This window comes from Eleginops maclovinus, chromosome 4, assembly GCF_036324505.1.
Source record: "Eleginops maclovinus isolate JMC-PN-2008 ecotype Puerto Natales chromosome 4, JC_Emac_rtc_rv5, whole genome shotgun sequence".
Classification (NCBI taxonomy): Eukaryota; Metazoa; Chordata; class Actinopteri; order Perciformes; family Eleginopidae; genus Eleginops; species Eleginops maclovinus.
In genome coordinates this window covers 5,425,886-5,443,874 of record NC_086352.1, presented here as the reverse complement: position 1 = coordinate 5,443,874, position 17,989 = coordinate 5,425,886, and the positions used below count along the sequence as shown (strand labels likewise).

At 43.0% G+C, this 17,989-nt stretch overlaps 1 protein-coding gene across 4 annotated transcripts in view; it reads left to right on the top strand.

The window, feature by feature from the left end:
- large2 (LARGE xylosyl- and glucuronyltransferase 2) overlaps window positions 1-14,168 on the top strand; it is a 61,794-nt gene extending 47,626 nt beyond the window's left edge. For 2 of the 4 annotated variants that reach the window (XM_063882227.1, XM_063882226.1), the window contains 12 exons: window positions 410-492; window positions 1,952-2,075; window positions 5,557-5,728; window positions 5,964-6,068; window positions 6,554-6,666; window positions 7,867-7,992; window positions 8,311-8,466; window positions 8,784-8,947; window positions 9,049-9,327; window positions 9,479-9,625; window positions 9,711-9,906; window positions 10,747-14,168. In XM_063882227.1, coding sequence (XP_063738297.1) covers window positions 410-492; window positions 1,952-2,075; window positions 5,557-5,728; window positions 5,964-6,068; window positions 6,554-6,666; window positions 7,867-7,992; window positions 8,311-8,466; window positions 8,784-8,947; window positions 9,049-9,327; window positions 9,479-9,625; window positions 9,711-9,906; window positions 10,747-10,944 — 1,863 coding nt within the window. In that variant the 3' untranslated portion in view covers window positions 10,945-14,168. The remainder of the gene's footprint in view (window positions 1-409; window positions 493-1,951; window positions 2,076-5,556; window positions 5,729-5,963; window positions 6,069-6,553; window positions 6,667-7,866; window positions 7,993-8,310; window positions 8,467-8,783; window positions 8,948-9,048; window positions 9,328-9,478; window positions 9,626-9,710; window positions 9,907-10,746) is intronic. The other 2 variants (XR_010165685.1, XM_063882228.1) reach the window with 2 other exon arrangements.
- Window positions 14,169-17,989: the final 3,821 nt, after the last annotated feature.

The following is a 17,989-nucleotide window of genomic DNA, read 5'->3' as shown; positions in this document are numbered from 1 at the left end:
TCTTTTTTTATCTCTAGTATTTAGTGTTGTATTTCACACCTCTGTCCTGCCTTTAACACCAATAGAAATAATTTATTTGTACCTCAAACAAAAAACAAATACAAGACTACATGTTACTTTAATTCGGGGTTTGTGAAGTCATCCATAAGAGTCCAAATATGATACTTCACGTCACGCTGCTGGCTCTCAAAGTAAAAGGTGTTGAGTGTTTTTTTAGGATTCACAGCCTCAAATTCACAACTCTAGGTGTTAAGATTGGTTGTTGACATTTGGATCTGCCAAAAAAAATGATGAGGGAAGAAGCTGTGAACATGTGATGAACGCTTCAACACCCAGAGGGTAAAAGCGTAGACGGAGGAAACGCTCTTCTTTAACTCAGATTTTCCTTTTTCATCCTCTGTTTCCTCAGCTGATCCATGTAGCCTGCGTTTGTGCCGGTCACAACGCCAGCAGAGACGTGGTCACGCTGGTGAAGTCCGTCCTCTTTCACAGGTGAGTCACAAACACGTTAAAGACGGTTAGCTGTTAGCTGCTATTTCCGTTAGCCGGTATTTCCGTTAGCCGGTATAGGCCAGTGGTGGCAAACTCCATAGGGACTTGGCCTCGGAACTGGAAGGTCACCAGTTCAAGTCCCGGAAAGACCAGGTGCTACCGTGGTGTCCCTGAGCAAGGCACCGTTCCCTACACGGCTCCCCGGGTGCTGTGCATAATGGCAGCCCACTGCTCCTAACACTAGGTTGGGTTAAATGCAGAATGTAAAATTTCCCCTCTGTGGGACCATTAAGGGTTCCTTCTTCTATCTGTTAGCCGGTGTTATCGTTAGCTTCTATATCTGTTAGCTGGTGTTATCGTTAGCTTCTATATCTGTTAGCCGGTATTTCTATTAGCAGGTATATCTGTTAGCTGGTGTTATCGTTAGCTTCTATTTCTGTTAACCGGTATTTCTGACTTTACTGGACTTTTACCAAAAAAGCCAGTCTTATCATTTTAAACCTTAAATTAATTGTTCATGAGTTTCTTATTCTTATTTCTCCTTTTATGGATTGTAAGTTGTTTTTTCATGTATTTTGTTTTTTTGCTATAATCTAATTTGATGTCCTAAAATGTAAATGAAAATTTACATATATTTTTGAATAAGATGATGTCGTCCTTTATATACTCTTTACGCGTTAATGCTGAACTTTTCTTCCTCTGTCCCTGAATCTGTAAACTACTGCTCCATCTCTTTCCTCTCTTTAAAGCTCAAATGGCCTTTATTTGTATTTGGCCCTAAAATTACTTCAATGGTGGAAAGAAAACGATGTAAATATCCTGAAAATGAAAAGATGACCTTTAAATAAACCGTTTGTGCAGGACCTGAAAGAAGAGAAACTGGAGAGCATAATTTCCTTTCAATCCTAACATTCAACGTTCAACGGCAGCAGACTGGTTACAGCATGCCATTTAACCTCAAAGACCCGTGTTCGAATCCAGCTCTGGACTTTTTCCAAAGCTTTTTTTACATTTCCTCCATGACGTTCTATCTCCTCCTCTTCCTCTTTTCTACACTGTTAAATGATGGTGAAAATCACAAAAATAGTCAGTCTTAAACAAATAGCGGCTCGTCTGTATTTCAGTTCATATATTTGAGTAAGAAGATAGTTGGTGGATAATATTTAAAAGACAAAGGAAATACTCAGGATTTATGTTGAATAGACCCCTGACATTTGATCCCTTTCTCTCTGGACTTTAACGTAATCAGCTCCACTTTTTATTCCTTTAATGGAAGCTTTTAAATATTCAAACATAACGTGTTCAATGTGCTGCTGACAGGAGCATGATGTTTCATCTCAAATGTAAAGAAGTGCAGAAACAGCTGCTCTTTAAATACATTGTTTTGTTAAAAAGGAGGCTGTCAGTACGACATTATCCCATCTTGACCTTGCTGTGTGTTTTTCTTTCCGATCCTCAGGAGAAACCCTCTCCACTTCCACTTCATCACCGACACAGTGGCCCATCGGATCCTCAGCTCTCTGTTCCAGTCCTGGATGGTCCCCTCGGTGCAGGTCAGCTTCTACGATGCAGACGAGCTCAAGGTACACACACACACACACACACACACACACACATGTCAAATCCAACATTTAGCATATCAAACGTTCATAAGCAGCGGTGAGTTGTGAGGAGTTAAACATATTTATAAATCAAACAGAAGAGATTCACCTCAGAGCAGCTTCATCAAAGAGAAACACACATCAATGCAGCGTAAAGACGCAGCGCTCTGACCTGATCACAGCGTCATGTTACATTACCAGATCAGAGCGGTGATTAAGCTGCTGCTACAGGAATTGAGGAGGGTCAATCCTCAGTTTAAACTCCATTTACACTCACTGAATACAGTCAGGAAATTCATATTCATATTAAAGGCACCACCGCTAAGCTAAAGGTGGCTAATGTTGGAATATAGAGGAACTACAGCACGGTCACATGACTTCATGTCACCACCGCTAAGCTAAAGGAGGCTAATGTTGGGCTATAAAGGAACTACAGCACGGTCACATGACTTCATGTCACCACCGCTAAGCTAAAGGAGGCTAATGTTGGGCTATAAAGGAACTACAGCACGGTCACATGACTTCATGTCACCATCGCTAAGCTAAAGGAGGCTAATGTTGGGCTATAAAGGAACTACAGCACGGTCACATGACTTCACATCTCCACCGCTAAGCTAAAGGAGGCTAATGTTGGGCTATAAAGGAACTACAGCACGGTCACATGACTTCACGTCACCACCGCTAAGCTAAAGGAGGCTAATGTTGGGCTATAAATGAACTACAGCACGGTCACATGACTTCACATCACCACCGCTAAGCTAAAGGAGGCTAATGTTGGGCTATAAAGGAACTACAGCACGGTCACATGACTTCATGTCACCATCGCTAAGCTAAAGGAGGCTAATGTTGGGCTATAAAGGAACTACAGCACGGTCACATGACTTCACATCTCCACCGTTAAGCTAAAGGAGGCTAATGTTGGGCTATAAAGGAACTACAGCACGGTCACATGACTTCACGTCTCCATCGCTAAGCTAAAGGAGGCTAATGTTGGGCCTGATGACGAAGTGATAAAATGAGTCATTCCTGCGACACTCTTTTCACAATAAAGCTGTCCTCAAAATGCTAAGTTGAAGCAAAGACACCAGGACACAGTGTCTGTCTGTCTGTCTGTCTGTCTGTCAGCATGCGTGCGTGCGTGCGTGCGTGTGTTTGTATGTGGAAGCTTTTCAGTTGACAGCGACAATCTGTAATTGAGTCAGACGAGCTGTTGAAACACTTTCCTCCAAAGTCAAGTGACACTTCAGCAGAAAAACAGCAAATCATTTATTTTAACGTCAACTTGATGAATGTGGCTCTCAAGACTGATGTGGATGTAAGGAACAACGAGCCTGGATAAGTGTGTGTGCGTGTGTGTGTGTGTGTGTGTATGTGTGTGTGTGTGTTGGTGCTGAACAATGTGTCCTTTGTGCAGCCGACCTGCAGCCCCCCCCCCCCCCCTTCAGTTTTCATTAAGTCACATTAAAGTGGAGAGACTGTAAGCGGATTATATTTGCAGATGATGCACTTACGCAGATCCAATTACTCTGAATCAGGAGAATTCATTAAAACGTTTTTTTTTGCAGATTTAGAAGAAGAGAAAAAAAATTACACACACACACACACACACACACACACACACACACACACACACACACACACACACACACACACACACACACTTTGAGCCTTTGCCAAAATATGCTGAATGTGTCTTTTTGTTTCCCACACAGATTTATACAACGCCTCGAAACATTTCCAGGAGAAACAGCTTCAGAAACCATGCTAATGCTAATGCTAACACAATACCTCGCAAAAGCACGTGCATTTTAATCTTTATTCATCTAAGTAATAATAACACAGACAGGATGAAAAATAAATGAAGTTAATTGAAACAGGAGGGGAGAAAGCACAGCGTATATATGCTGGTTAAAAACATAAGGGATTAAAAAATGAAAGACATTCAAAAACGTACAAAAAACCACAATGAAAATAAATGAAGTCAATTTAAGGGGCTGAATAAACAGAGAAAAAGGAATGTCATAAGTTAATATACAGATTATAATAGAGCATCATTTTAAAAACCTCGTTTAAAGATAGAAATGCTGAATCCTGGTCCCTGCTGTGTGCATCACCCCCCTGAAACAGTGAGCCTGGTGCTGCGTTTTGTGTTTGCATCGCTTTTCGTACTTTCCTCGTCAAGCTGGTGCGTGTTTTCTGAATCCTGAGCATGCTGAGTCTTTTTTAAAAATATTTCTTTATCTATACGGTGGCCGCTATAGTGTTTCCAAGTTCAGAAGAAACCCTGAAGACAAAGGCAATAAAGTTCATTGTTCACAAAGCAGCGTCACACCCCGGACAAGAGCTAGCTTAACCTCGTTCTTATAGGTTAAAAACGGGACTAAAAAAGTTCTTTCTTCCATGTTTGTAGGTAGATGCCTTTACCTTTTCGCCAACCCCTCCTCTAACGAGACTGTTTTATGTGAATTTAGGGATTTAAATTGATTCCTGAAGAGTTCGCTCGATTCTTTTAACACACGATATTACAGTGAAGACTTTGATGACATTCTTCTGTCTTGAACCATATCACATCTGAACGCAGAACCATAACTTTGGAAATGCTGAATCCTGGTCGCTGCTGTGTGCATCCCTTTTTATCGTCCCCCTGGAAACAGTTAGCCTGGTGCTGCGTTTTGACTTTGCAGAGCTTTTCGTGCGTCTCTCGTTAAACTGATTTGTTTGTGTCGTCAAGCTCTTGCATGTTTCTTAAACATCACCTTGCATATCATGGTTATAATTAGTTCATTGTTTTTTAAATCCACATACCCTCGGGGAAAGAGGACATCCCTTCCAACATTTCCTTCCAGAACATTCCTTTTTTGCAACTGTTTCCCGTGCAGATACCTTACCTTTTTGTTTGCCTCATCAAGGTCTATGGAAACTTGGGGATTTGTATTCTTGGTTTATAAAAACTCATTTCTGCAGAGTTTCAGACTTTAGACCTGCTAACACACAGCCTGCTTTTAACATTTTAACATTTATATTTCATTTAATATTCCACTCCTTGCACTCAACTGTATTATTCTTTTTACTCCAGTTTCTCTGTAAGGTTTATTCCATTTCTATTTTGAGATGTTTCTATTTTTAAAATTGTTTGTTTCTATTTTTAATTTCTAAATATGTGCAATACCTTTTGGTTTTCTGCTGCTGCAGCTCAAACATGTCCCAGTTTGGGATTAATAAAGAACCTCTTATCTTATCTTAACACTAGATATTATAGTGAGAACATTGATGACTACTACTGCATTGTATTAAATAAAATCACATCTTCAGAACTTTAACTTTGGAAGAAATCCCACAACACAAACCGCTCCGTGTCTTCCTGCGTTGATTCTGCTCAAACTCAACGAACACTGTGGTAGAAAGCAAAGATTCACAGTGTAAATTAAAATGCATCTTCCTTCCTTTCCTCTTGTCGTTGCAGTCCGAGGTGTCGTGGATACCCAACAAACACTACTCAGGTATTTACGGCTTGATGAAGCTGACGCTGACCAAAGCTCTGCCCTCTGACCTCACCAAGGTCATCGTCCTCGACACGGACATCACGTTCGCCACCGACATCGCCGAGCTGTGGGGCATCTTCAGGAAGTTCACCGGTGAGGCTTAATCAAATTCAACCGGTCACAGGAAGTCATACAGGTTTCATGCATTTGTAAAAAGAGGTTTAATTATAAGTGGTTTCATTAATTTGCATTACCAACGAGCGGTTTTCCAACATGCCTGAAACACCTGGAGATTAATGCTGGTTATTGTGTGTGTGTGTGTGTGTGTGTGTGTGTGTGTGTGTGTGTGTGTGTGTGTGTGTGTGTGTGTGTGTGTGTGTGTGCACAGATAAGCAGGTGATCGGTCTGGTGGAGAACCAGAGCGACTGGTACCTGGGGAACCTCTGGAAGAACCACAAACCCTGGCCCGCGCTCGGAAGAGGATTCAACACCGGTAACCTTTTTTAATAACCTCCTCTCTAAAGTCCGGTTATCAATATTTAGAATTACGGAGATGAAGTTGTGCCCCCTGGATAAACGGTGGTTTCTACCAGAGGTGGAAGAGGAACCGTTATATAGTACTCTGTTACAAGCACTCAAAATGTGCTTAAGATATCAGTCTAATGTATATATCTTATAACTGGATTATGATTGTTAAGGCATTAATGTCTGCTTCCCTTTCATGCTGCAGCTGTTTTTGTTAATATAAATATTGGATTAAATGATCCTACTTCATAGTTTTGCTTCAGCAGCATGTAAACAGGGCATAGTAAATAAACAAGTATTTGTTAATCAATACTTGGTATTATTAATCTGGCTCTTCAAAGTAACATCAGATAATATGGGTAATATTTCCCTCAGATGTTTCAGAGTGACAGTGCACCTCTGGTTCCTGCAGATGATTCCATGGTTGTGATTTTCTCCCGGTTCTTCCTGCAGGTGTGATCCTCCTGTACCTGGAGCGTCTGCGGAGGCTGGGCTGGGAGCAGATGTGGAGGCTGACGGCCGAGAAGGAGCTGATGAGCATGCTCAGCACGTCTCTGGCCGACCAGGTGAGACACACAGGTTGCTTCACAGGGCATGCAGACGATGCCTTTATCCAAAGTGACTTACCCCGGACTCATGCTAGCTTATCCTCGTTCTCATAGGTTAAAAACAGGATAGGACTTCCTCCTTTTTACCATGTTTCTAAGTAGATACCACTCCCTTTTCCGCCAACCCCTCCTCTAACGAGACTGTTTTATGGAAAGTTAGGGATTGAAATTGTAGCTTTAAATACCGCTAGTTCTGAAAGGGTAGCTCGTTTCTTGACAGCAGTGTGCTCCACCGGAGCAGCAAGTAAAGCGGGGAGTCCTGGGCTTTAACTTCTGATGCTTGTAATGTGTCTCAAACACATGAATGAGTTGATTAATTAATAAATAAAGATATATAAATTAAATTCCATTTGCACCCGTTTTTACTTTCCTACAGATGCTTTCAAACTGTGTTTTCAAATGTAAAGTTGTACTGTCTTTATTCCTCAGTTACAACAAACTGTGGGATTAAATGAATGCGTTTTATAAATGAAGGTGTCACCTCAAACCTGCTTTACGAAGCCTTGTATTATTTAACCTTAAACATATAGTTTTCTTTGCCTTTGAGATAAACACCATTAATCGATTCTCCTTCCCTCCAACCTGGCGTCCAACTCACTTACAAAACACCACTAATTACTGCTGAGTCATTTCTATTTCTTAATCTCAAATCACAGTCTGCATTCAGTCTATTCTGTATCCTGAGAGGCTCAAAAACAGGAACAACTGTATTTTAAAAGATGAAGACCAAAGGGTTTTAGATCTTCTGGGTCTCATTCGTACGTAGGGATGTGTAAACATGATAAATGCATGTAAAGATGTCAATACGGATAAGAAGTCTCGCTCTAAAGGAGACACATCGCATTTTTTGGCAAAAGCCGCCACACAGGAGCTGAGTAGAGGATCCGCCTGTCTCTCGGCTCAGTTTCAGCTCGATGCGTCTCTCGGTGTACATTATGAAGCCCTCGTCTCTCTTTGATCCGAGCTCCAGCGACCACCTTGTGTTTTAAAATGCACGGTGTGGCGTGCACACGAGAGCGTGTCTTTGTGAGCAACCCTGCAGCTCTGAGAAATACACATAATCAAATCTGAGGTTGCCAGGGAACGGGCGGAAAGACGATACGTCCTTTATGGAGAGTCAAAGAGAGTGTGTGTGTGTGTGTGTGTGTGTGTTTGCAGGACATCTTCAACGCATTCATAAAGCAGAACCCGGTCCTGGTGCACCAGCTGCCCTGCTTCTGGAACGTTCAGCTGTCAGACCACACTCGCTCCGAGCAGTGCTACACCGAGGTGTCCGACCTCAAGGTACACACACACACACACACACACACACACACACACACACACACACACACACACACTCACTCTTACACAGTTGAATGGGAAAAGAATCCTCCTGCCTCACTTTCAGATGAACCTCCTCTTGTAAAAAGGCAGTAAAACAAACACTGATGGATGAAAGCCTCAAAATGTCTACATCGGAACTTTCAAAAAATGGATTTCTCACCTCAGACAAAATACAGATATACATCTACAGCCTTCAGATGAACGGTGTTAGAGTAGGCTGTAAATCCTGAGGTGTATGTCTGTGTGTAGTAACTGTGTGTGTGTGTGTGTGTTTAGGTGATCCACTGGAACTCTCCGAAGAAGCTGCGAGTGAAGAACAAACACGTGGAGTTCTTCAGGAACCTCTACCTCACCTTCCTGGAGTACGACGGGAACCTGCTGAGACGAGAACTGTTCGGCTGCCCGAGCCAGGCCAGCCCCGAGAGCGTGAAGGTACACACACACACACACACACACACACACTCTCACACACAATACACTGACATTCCTTAAGCACTATGCTAATGAATGCCCAATAAGTTTGCATACACACAGATGTGCTTCCTACTTGCTTTGGAGGAGAAGTTTTTCTTTTTGCAATTTATTTTAAAAAGTTGTCTTACATTCCTTAAAATCACAAGCCTCCAGCCCCCCACGGTGCCCCAGAGTTTTGGGTCAAAAAGCAAAACTATTCTTAGAAAGAAACCATTGAAAGTTGACCTGACACGCTCCCCTCCTGACCCCTGGTTGTGTTGGTTGCGGTTCCTCAGCTGCAGGCGGCTCTGGAGGATCTCGACGAGGACGATCAGTGCTACGATTTCCGGCGGGAGCGGCTCACCGTGCACAGAGTTCACCTGTACTTCCTGCAGTACGAGTACACGCCTGCAGAGGACGACACAGACATCACGCTGGTGGCTCAGCTCTCCATGGACAGGTACCAGAACCACATTTATGATGTAACTGTCTTGGGTAAGACCGGGGCGAGTCTGGTTCCAGGTCTGTTTCCCTGCATAACCCCGGGTCGTTTCTGTGCAGGCTGCAGATGCTGGAGGCCATCTGTAAGCACTGGGAGGGGCCCATCAGCCTGGCGCTCTACATGTCGGACGCTGAGGCGCAGCAGTTCCTGCGCTACGCTCAGGCCTCCGAGGTCCTCAAGAACCGCAAGAACGTGGGGTACCACATCGTGTACAAGGAGGGCCAGTTCTACCCCGTCAACCTGGTGAGGAACGTGGCCCTGAGGAACGCCAACACGCCCTACGTCTTCCTCACCGACGTCGACTTCCTGCCCATGTACGGACTCTACGAATACCTCAGGTAACTCCTTTCAGTTCCTTTGTTTGCATTAGACCCACAGCGTGAGGAACTTCTCCTCACGCTGGGGGTCTAATGCTCCATTTCTCGGGAGTGTGTTACTTGGGTGTACGAATATTTCAGAACGGTTTCAGTAAACCTGTGTTCGCTGCAGGCGGTCGGTGGTGCAGCTGGACATGGCTCACACTAAGAAGGCTCTGGTGGTCCCAGCCTTCGAGACGCTCCGGTACCGTCTGTCCTTCCCCAAATCCAAAGCTGAGCTGCTCTCCATGCTGGACATGGGGACCCTCTACACCTTCAGGTACAGAAACACACCTTCACATCCGCAGAGGGAACTAAATGCCAGCCAGCAGTTTCTTTACTCACTGACTTCCCCTCTGCTGCAGGTATCACGTGTGGCCCAAAGGTCACGCTCCAACAGACTATGCCAAATGGCGGACGGCCACCACGCCGTACCGGGTGGAGTGGGAGGCGGACTTCGAGCCGTACGTGGTGGTGAGGCGGGACTGTCCCGAGTACGATCAGCGCTTCGTCGGCTTCGGGTGGAACAAGGTGTCGCACGTCCTGGAGCTGGACGCACAGGTATGAGGTTCATTTTTAAACAGAAATGATGAAGACGGATTTGAAATGAGAAAACACTTTTTGGAAGAAGCAGGTTTTTAAAAAAGCACCAGAATCAAATTTACTCTCAGCAAGACAGATGTATTTCTGGTCAGCTTTATGCAAAACCTTAGCAACAGTCCGTTCTCCTTAGCAACAGTCCGTTCTCCTTAGCAACAGTCTGATATCCTTAGCAACAGTCCGTTCTCCTTAGCAACAGTCTGTTCTCCTTAGCAACAGTCTGATATCCTTAGCAACAGTCCGTTCTCCTTAGCAACAGTCTGTTCTCCTTAGCAACAGTCTGATATCCTTAGCAACAGTCCATTCCCCTTAGCAACAGTCCGTTCTCCTTAGCAACAGTCCGTTCTCCTTAGCAACAGTCTGTTCTCCTTAGCAACAGTCTGTTCTCCTTAGTGACAGTCCGTTCTCCTTAGCAACAGTCCGTTCACCTTAGCAACAGTCTGATATCCTTAGTGACAGTCCGTTCTCCTTAGCAACAGTCCGTTCACCTTAGCAACAGTCCGTTCACCTTAGCAACAGTCTGATATCCTTAGTGACAGTCCGTTCTCCTTAGCAACAGTCCGTTCACCTTAGCAACAGTCTGATATCCTTAGTGACAGTCCGTTCTCCTTAGCAACAGTCCATTCCCCTTAGCAACAGTCCGTTCTCCTTAGCAACCGTCTGCAGAATGCAGAATTTTCGAAACTGACCAATCAGAGACTTCTACCGTGCAGTGTAATAATAAATGGATAAGTTCCAGGCAGTGATCAATTCTGATGTTTGCTAGGAGTGACTGATCATTGTTTCCTCCTGTTCTCTCAGGAGTACGACCTGATGGTACTGCCGAACGCCTTCATGATCCACATGCCGCACGCTCCAAGCTTCGACATCTCCAAGTTCCGCTCCAGCTCGAGTTACCGCAACTGCCTGAACACGCTGAAGGACGAGTTCCACCAGGACCTGTCCAGGAAGTACGGCTCGGCGGCGCTGAAGTACCTCACGGCACAGAGGAACATCTGAGGAGCTGAAAACAAAATCGAGTCCGTCGGACAAATGCTAACGCTGCGCCGCGGGACCGCGAGGACGCTCACAAAGACGGTTCCAAAGACGGTAAAGCTTTACGGCCCTTTGTGGACAATCTCGGGCTCCTGTGCATTAAATTCTCCAGTCGACGAAGAGACGGACGGGGTTTCGGGCTGAGAAGGCGGCGGATGTGGACTAGCTTTAATGCCGGGGAATAATTGGTACAACTTGTTCTGACAATCAGGGCTTTTTCTGTCCGGATGACGGGGAAGATTTAAAGGAGAAGACGACGTTTCTAAGGGCCAGTCGGACTGGAGATAAGCCTTATCACTCTCCATACTGACATATTTAATATTTCCTTTCCAGTGTAAATCAAAACCAATGATAACAAACCATGTTTGGACTTTACATACGTTTATTTGATCCTTCCTATATTTTCTGACCTCCTTTTTTGTCCCGGGCGAATAATCTCTGTGAGCTTCAGGGATGGTGTGTGTGTGTGTGTGTGTGTGTGTGTGTGTGTGTGTGTGTGTGTGTGTGTGTGTGTGTGTGTGTGTGTGTGTGTGTGTGCGCGCCACTGATTGTTGTCGACGTCCTCCTCGCTTTGCTTGCATGTAAAGAGTTGCACTACATGTTCTCACGCGAAGTCATTTTTCATGTCTCCATGAATCCTCCCATTCATATCTGTTGATGATCAAACAGTATATATCATTACTGGGACCAGCTCTATTAGCTCTGAGTCACACCTGAGAAGTAGCTTTATGTGACTTTATTTTGTCCTGCGTTGCAGCTTTAATGTGTCTGAATCACTGGAGTTTTGTGCCATCTACTGATATGCTTTTATTTTGAAAAGTCCAACTGAAATGGCAAACTCAGATAAACAAACGTTTTGGGGGTTTTTATGCTTCTTTAGCCTCCAAACGAGTAAAACATGTGAATCATTAGTATTTCAAGATCACATGTTGTGTCTAATTAGGATAGACATAAACCATGTTATATTCAGAAGGATATATCTACTTTAATACTCTGACATACCATAGTAATACACAAAAGAAGACTTAGCTTGGAAGCTAACGTTAGCTGCAGGTTAAATACAAAATGCGATTACATTTAGTATTTTCATTTCAGTCCTCCGAGACGTTCTAATCCATGTCCTAACATTTCAGAAACTGGTGGAAAATATTCATTCCAGTGTCACGAGTTGCAAGCTTTGAATGTCAGAAAAAAAACACAATATTGGGAAAAAGAAAACGGCTTTTAAATACGTGTTGAATTTAAATGCTTACTTTAAGGGTTAATCAGTGATAACATGTGACATCATGATTTCAGTTGGACTTTGATTTTGTAATTTCATTGTTTTGAAAATAATGAAATTCATTCTGGACGGTTCCTCTCGACGGTGTCGTCTCCGCTGCCGCTGACTTTATGATTTTGCTGAATGTCACCTTTCGTCTTCTACTGTCAGATTGAGATTTGATTGACCAAAACTTTGGCCCCTGAAAAGATATATCAGTAATATATTTTGTATAAAAGTTATGAGTAATTTAAACATTTCAATGTTTATGAAGCTCCCCAGAGGATGATCCGAATGTTGTGAGGTCTTTAACTTCACTCGTCAGCCCAAATAGACGTTGTTCGGACTTTTTCTCAAATTCGTTCATATTTTAGTTTTGTCTGTATTTAAACCTTTCAGTGCAGAGTCCGGCTCCCCAGAGGATGATCTGAATGTTTAAAGGTCCTTAAATGTGCCTTTTTGCGTCAAATAATAAGAATCGTGAGGCTTACTTCCATTTAAATTGAACTTATTGGCCGTATTCAACATTTCAGTTTATGTTCAAGCTCCCCAGAGGAAAATCCTAAAGTGCTAAAGGTCCTTAGCTCAACTTTCTTAGCTCAAATACTTAAATATGTGGGGTTTCTCTTCTCAGTCTCATTTATATTTAAGTGTTTGTCCATATTTAAACATGCATATTCAAGCTCCCCAGAGGCTGATCTGAACATTTTAAGGTCCTCAACTTTCATATTTTAGCTCAAATTGACTTAAGATGTGGGACCTCTGTCGTCATTTACACTTAAATTTAAGTTTTTGGAGACATTTAAAACTTTCAGTGTATTTCAAGCTCCCCAGAGGCTGATCTGAACATTTTAAGGTCCTCAACTTTCATATTTTAGCTCAAATTGACTTAAGATGTGGGACCTCTGTCGTCATTTACACTTAAATTTAAGTTTTTGGAGACATTTAAAACTTTCAGTGTATTTCAAGCTCCCCAGAGGATGATCCCATATGTTCACGGTCCTCAAATGTACTTTTGACTCAAATAAATATAAGTTTGAGGTTTCACTTCCATTTATATTGAAATTATTGGCCGTTATTTAAAATGTCAGGGCATATTTAAGCTCCCCATAGGATTATCCAAATGTTTTAAGGTCCTTAGCTTTGATTTTTTAGATCAGAATCTGGAAACTCGTCATTTCCACTTATATTAAAGTTTTGGGACACATTTGAACGTCTCAGTGTAAATTCAAGCTCCCCAGAGGATGATCCCACATTCTTAGGGTCCTGAAATTAACCTTTTTGAGTCAAATAAATAGAATTTTGAGGTTTCACTTCCATTGATATATAAGTGTTTGGACACATTTGAACGTCTCAGTGTAAATTCAAGCTCCCCAGAGGATGATCCCACATTCTTAGGGTCCTGAAATGAACCCTTTTTGAGTCAAATAAATAGAATTTTGAGGTTTCACTTCCATTGATATATAAGTGTTTGGACACATTTGAACGTCTCAGTGTAAATTCAAGCTCCCCAGAGGATGATCCAAACATTTTGAGGTCCTTAACTTCACTTTTTTAGCTCAAATGAAGGAGAAGTTGAGGCCAATCGTTCACTTTTCTCTTCCCATCACATTGTCCGTTTATGTTCTTGTTTCCCTCGTGCATTCGGACAGACGGCAGGTGGAGAAGAGTTAAAACTAGTATAATTTCCACAGAAAAAGGCGGGAGTGATGGTGTATGTGACGGGGAGCCCTGCCCCCCCCCCTCCATTGACTTGTTGTTGATTGTGGTTGATGCTAGTGCCTTTGCTGTATTGTGAAACTGGATATTGATTGTACTGTTGTACCGACAGGCCTGGGGAACGTCAGGCACTCTATTTATTATTGGTGACTCAAATCGATCATATTTTTATATGTAAGTGCTTTAAATAAAATTGCCCTTTTTCAAACATTTTTGTCTGGTGTTTATTTTTTTGCAATTAATGATATTTTGGGGATTATTGAAGATTAGTAATAGATCCAGAAGCTGTTAATATTTACCAAGGTCAGTGACTCTAAACCTGAAGCCTTCGCCTGTAGAATTCAATAACAGTGTCCAGTATGAAGAGTGTTGTGAACACAGAGGTTAATATTTCATAATGAAAGAAAGACTTCATGTTTTTGAACAACACGTATCTGTTGTTTATTCAAACGTATTTGCAGGCAGCTGTGGTTTGATTCTCTTTGGTTCTGTTTTTAAACTCTCTATTCTGACCTAATACTCCATGACATGTCTTTGTATTTTTGGACATTGGAAATATTATTATTGTTGTTGTTATTATTACTAACAATAATAACAACAACAACAACACGTTTGATTTCCTTATAGTTTGACATTTAACTCTTTTCTTCTGACTCACTTTGACATTTTGATAATATTTATGTGACTTTTTTTGGTCATATTTGAACAATCTGCTTTAGCGATATGAAGTAACATGCTCTTTTTCTGAAACACTAAAACTATCATTTTTATTCATCATTTTCCATCGATCTACAAAAGCAGGTCCTTTTTCTCCTGCTTTCTTTTATATGTTTTAAGAAATACTTTGAGACAAACTATACTTTGTCATTTTACAACATGTTTGTTTTGTCCTTCGCTCCACATGAGCTCAACACCTTCAGTGCTTTCTCTGATGCCCTCACCACAGAGGCATCCATTAACACCCCCCCCCCCATGTCCATTGATACCCCACTGAGAGAGCCTCCTTCAGACCTGGTGAACATTACTCTCTATTTATGAGACCGATGGCAACAGAAGATAGTGTGCACGCTGCAGACAAGGTGCACACACACAGGGTGGGGTTACGAAATAAAGCAGATTTAATGCAAAAACATTATTTTAAAGGTTTTTTGCAGTTTCACCAGTAAATGTCTTGTTGAGCAGTGTCTAAAATGTCCATTAAAGGCAATTGAATTCCTTTATTTGTGATATTTGATCTGATTGTGATAAGGGTTGAGGTATGACTGCAGGGTCACACGTTCATTGGCTCACAGCTGCTAACATTTGCATCATGTTGTACCATTAACCATTGAACAAGCTTGCAAAGGTGTTGAGTTTAAATGCATTTATGACTGTTTGCACATACAGTTTATTCAGCTGGCTTCTCTGCACACATCTTCCTCGCTGTACGAGCGACACACACTTCTCAGAGAATAAGGAGAATAATAGAGAGTGTTTATGGTGTGCAACAGCCCTGACCATGCTGTACTGTGTGTACGCTGTGTATCCTATAAATCTCTCTGTGCAGCGTCCTCTCTTCACAGTTAATATAATCTCTGCTCCTCCTCCTCTCCCCTCCGGTGTCAGAGCAACAGCTTATCAATTATTATTATTGCCCTCTCTGCATGTAGGCCAAACACACCATATGCAAACTGCCCCATCGCTCATGCACTCAGTATTTGTGCAGAAAGGCCATGACTGTGCGTGAGTTTTACTGAGCTTGCCTTGGAAAAATGTCCACTGAAAAACATGTGTAGAAGGTTTATATTTGCACCTGAAAGAGTAGAGGGCCAGCTTTCCAGGAGTATAATACATGTTGGCTATATCTCTGACTATTTTCTAGAATAATCAGAAGAGAAAAACTGTGAAAATCTCATCGTTTAAGAAAAAATAATTAACACATTTTGAGAAAACTGCGAAAACGAGTTCTGCTGATCGACGTGGTAGACTACATTTCTGTAGGGACCTGTCCACACACACACACACACACACACACACACACACACACACACACACACACACACACACACACCCTGACAGTTACTGCCTCCCCCCCTGAAATTGACTTGTCTCCTGCAGCCGTGTTGCTGAGTAATGCTCGTGTTCTCCTCAGAACAGAACCAGAGATAACTGAGCACCAAAACATTTCCTCATCTCAGAGAAACAGATAGCATCTCCTGCAGGAAACTCAGCACCGCTCGGCCAGAGGAGGAGGGGGGAGGAGGAGGAGCAGGAAGCGTTTCAGGATGCTTTCTAACAGACAGACTGGATGCACCTGCATGAAGAGCGGCTGAGGATAGACCTTCTGAATGTTTGTCTCCATGGCACACACACCCTGAAGCTACAGTACGATATGCAAATTCAAGAATTCAAAATGCGGTTTATGCAAATGTTTTGATACTCACAGTTAGAGTGGATTTTGAAGGTGCATCAAAGTACTTCTTAAACACAAAGAAGCAGAATTGAGTTATTTTGCATCTCAGAAGTGGAAGAAATTCACCAGGAACGTTTGATAATTTATAGTCGACCAAATCCTTCAACCTAACATTTCTATTTAGTTCAAATTAAGATCAGGAACTATAGTTTGTGTGTTACACAAAAGAAGCCATTGCTGATTGTGTCGGGTTCATCGGGCGGTCTGTGAGGCCTTGGCACAGGCAACAATGGCGTTGCTAGCTAGCTAACAGCTGCACTCTGCAATCTTAGGAAACAGCCATTTTTAGACGACACTTCAGTTTGAAGATACACACGCTGTGCATGAGTAAGCCAGGGAAGTGTTTGAATGGAATAAGAATGAGTACATGCACAGGTTCTGACAGACAGTTCCTCAGAGAAGACTCAGAAAACAGGTTTGTTGTTGCTAGCTATCTACAGCGGCGAATGTCACTTCCTGTGAGGGCAGAGCAGCCATGTGCAATTTGAGACTACACTAACCAGTAGAAATTCCCAAACTGCCCAAGAGTTCCCAGCTGACAGTCTGCAGTGTCCTGAGCAGAGCATCTGAACAGAGATACAGTGTTAGCTCATGGCAGGAAGCGTTCCTCCTGCAGCCGGTCAAAGCCGCACCTCGGGGCTCCTGTGTTTCTGTTTCTCTGTGATGACTTCTTCTGGCGCTCGTTGCGGATCAAGAGGAGGTGATGGAGTCATCAGGGGGCCGTTGGGGGTCTAGCTCAGGCCAATTATTAGTGTCAGCGCCAGGCAGGATCAATGTGGCTCCAACAAAAAGAGAGTCCCACCGGAGGCCCTCAGGACTCCTCGGATCAATGGCAATAACCGGCCGCCTCCCTTTCTCCTGCACCGGCAGCTCGATAAAGAGGAGGCGCTCTCCCGGCAGTGATTAGGGTCGCACCAATGTATCCGTCATATTTACTCCGCCTGGTTATTGTCCTGTCCGGGGATTATCGAGCGGAGACTCTGGGACGTCCGTTGATAACAATCATGATCCAGATCCAGAGATGATGGAGAGAGCAGATAGAGCTGCACAGAAACAATGAGCCTTCACCCTGAACCTGATCATGAAGGAGGAGGGTGACATGCTTTAACACCTGAAGGCCAGCCCTCATTACTGTCACTACGATATTAAAGTCCATTTCAATGTGATCTCGTTAAAAGCTTCCGTCAGTAAGTCGTATTGATTTGACTTGCTGGTTAACAGATAGCATTCAGTCTAAGAAACATGCCATTCAGATTAACTGAGCATGCAGTTCAATTGAAACACACTACAGTCCTGAAACCCGACAGGACTCAGGGTCTGCTCTCGTCCTGTCCCCTGGTCTAGAGATCAATGGTTTTCTGGATGTGTTTTTTTAGTTGGACTGAAATAAGGTCTGCCGCTCCTCCTCCTGAGTCTATATTTTATTCCAGCTTCGCCTTGGGAGGTTCTGAGTACTTCTACTTTTACTCCAGTACAAGACCTGAGTACTTCTACTTTACTCAAGTACAAGACCTGAGTACTTCTACTTTACTCCAGTATAAGACCTGAGTATCTGAGTAGCTGTGTTGTTCCTCTGT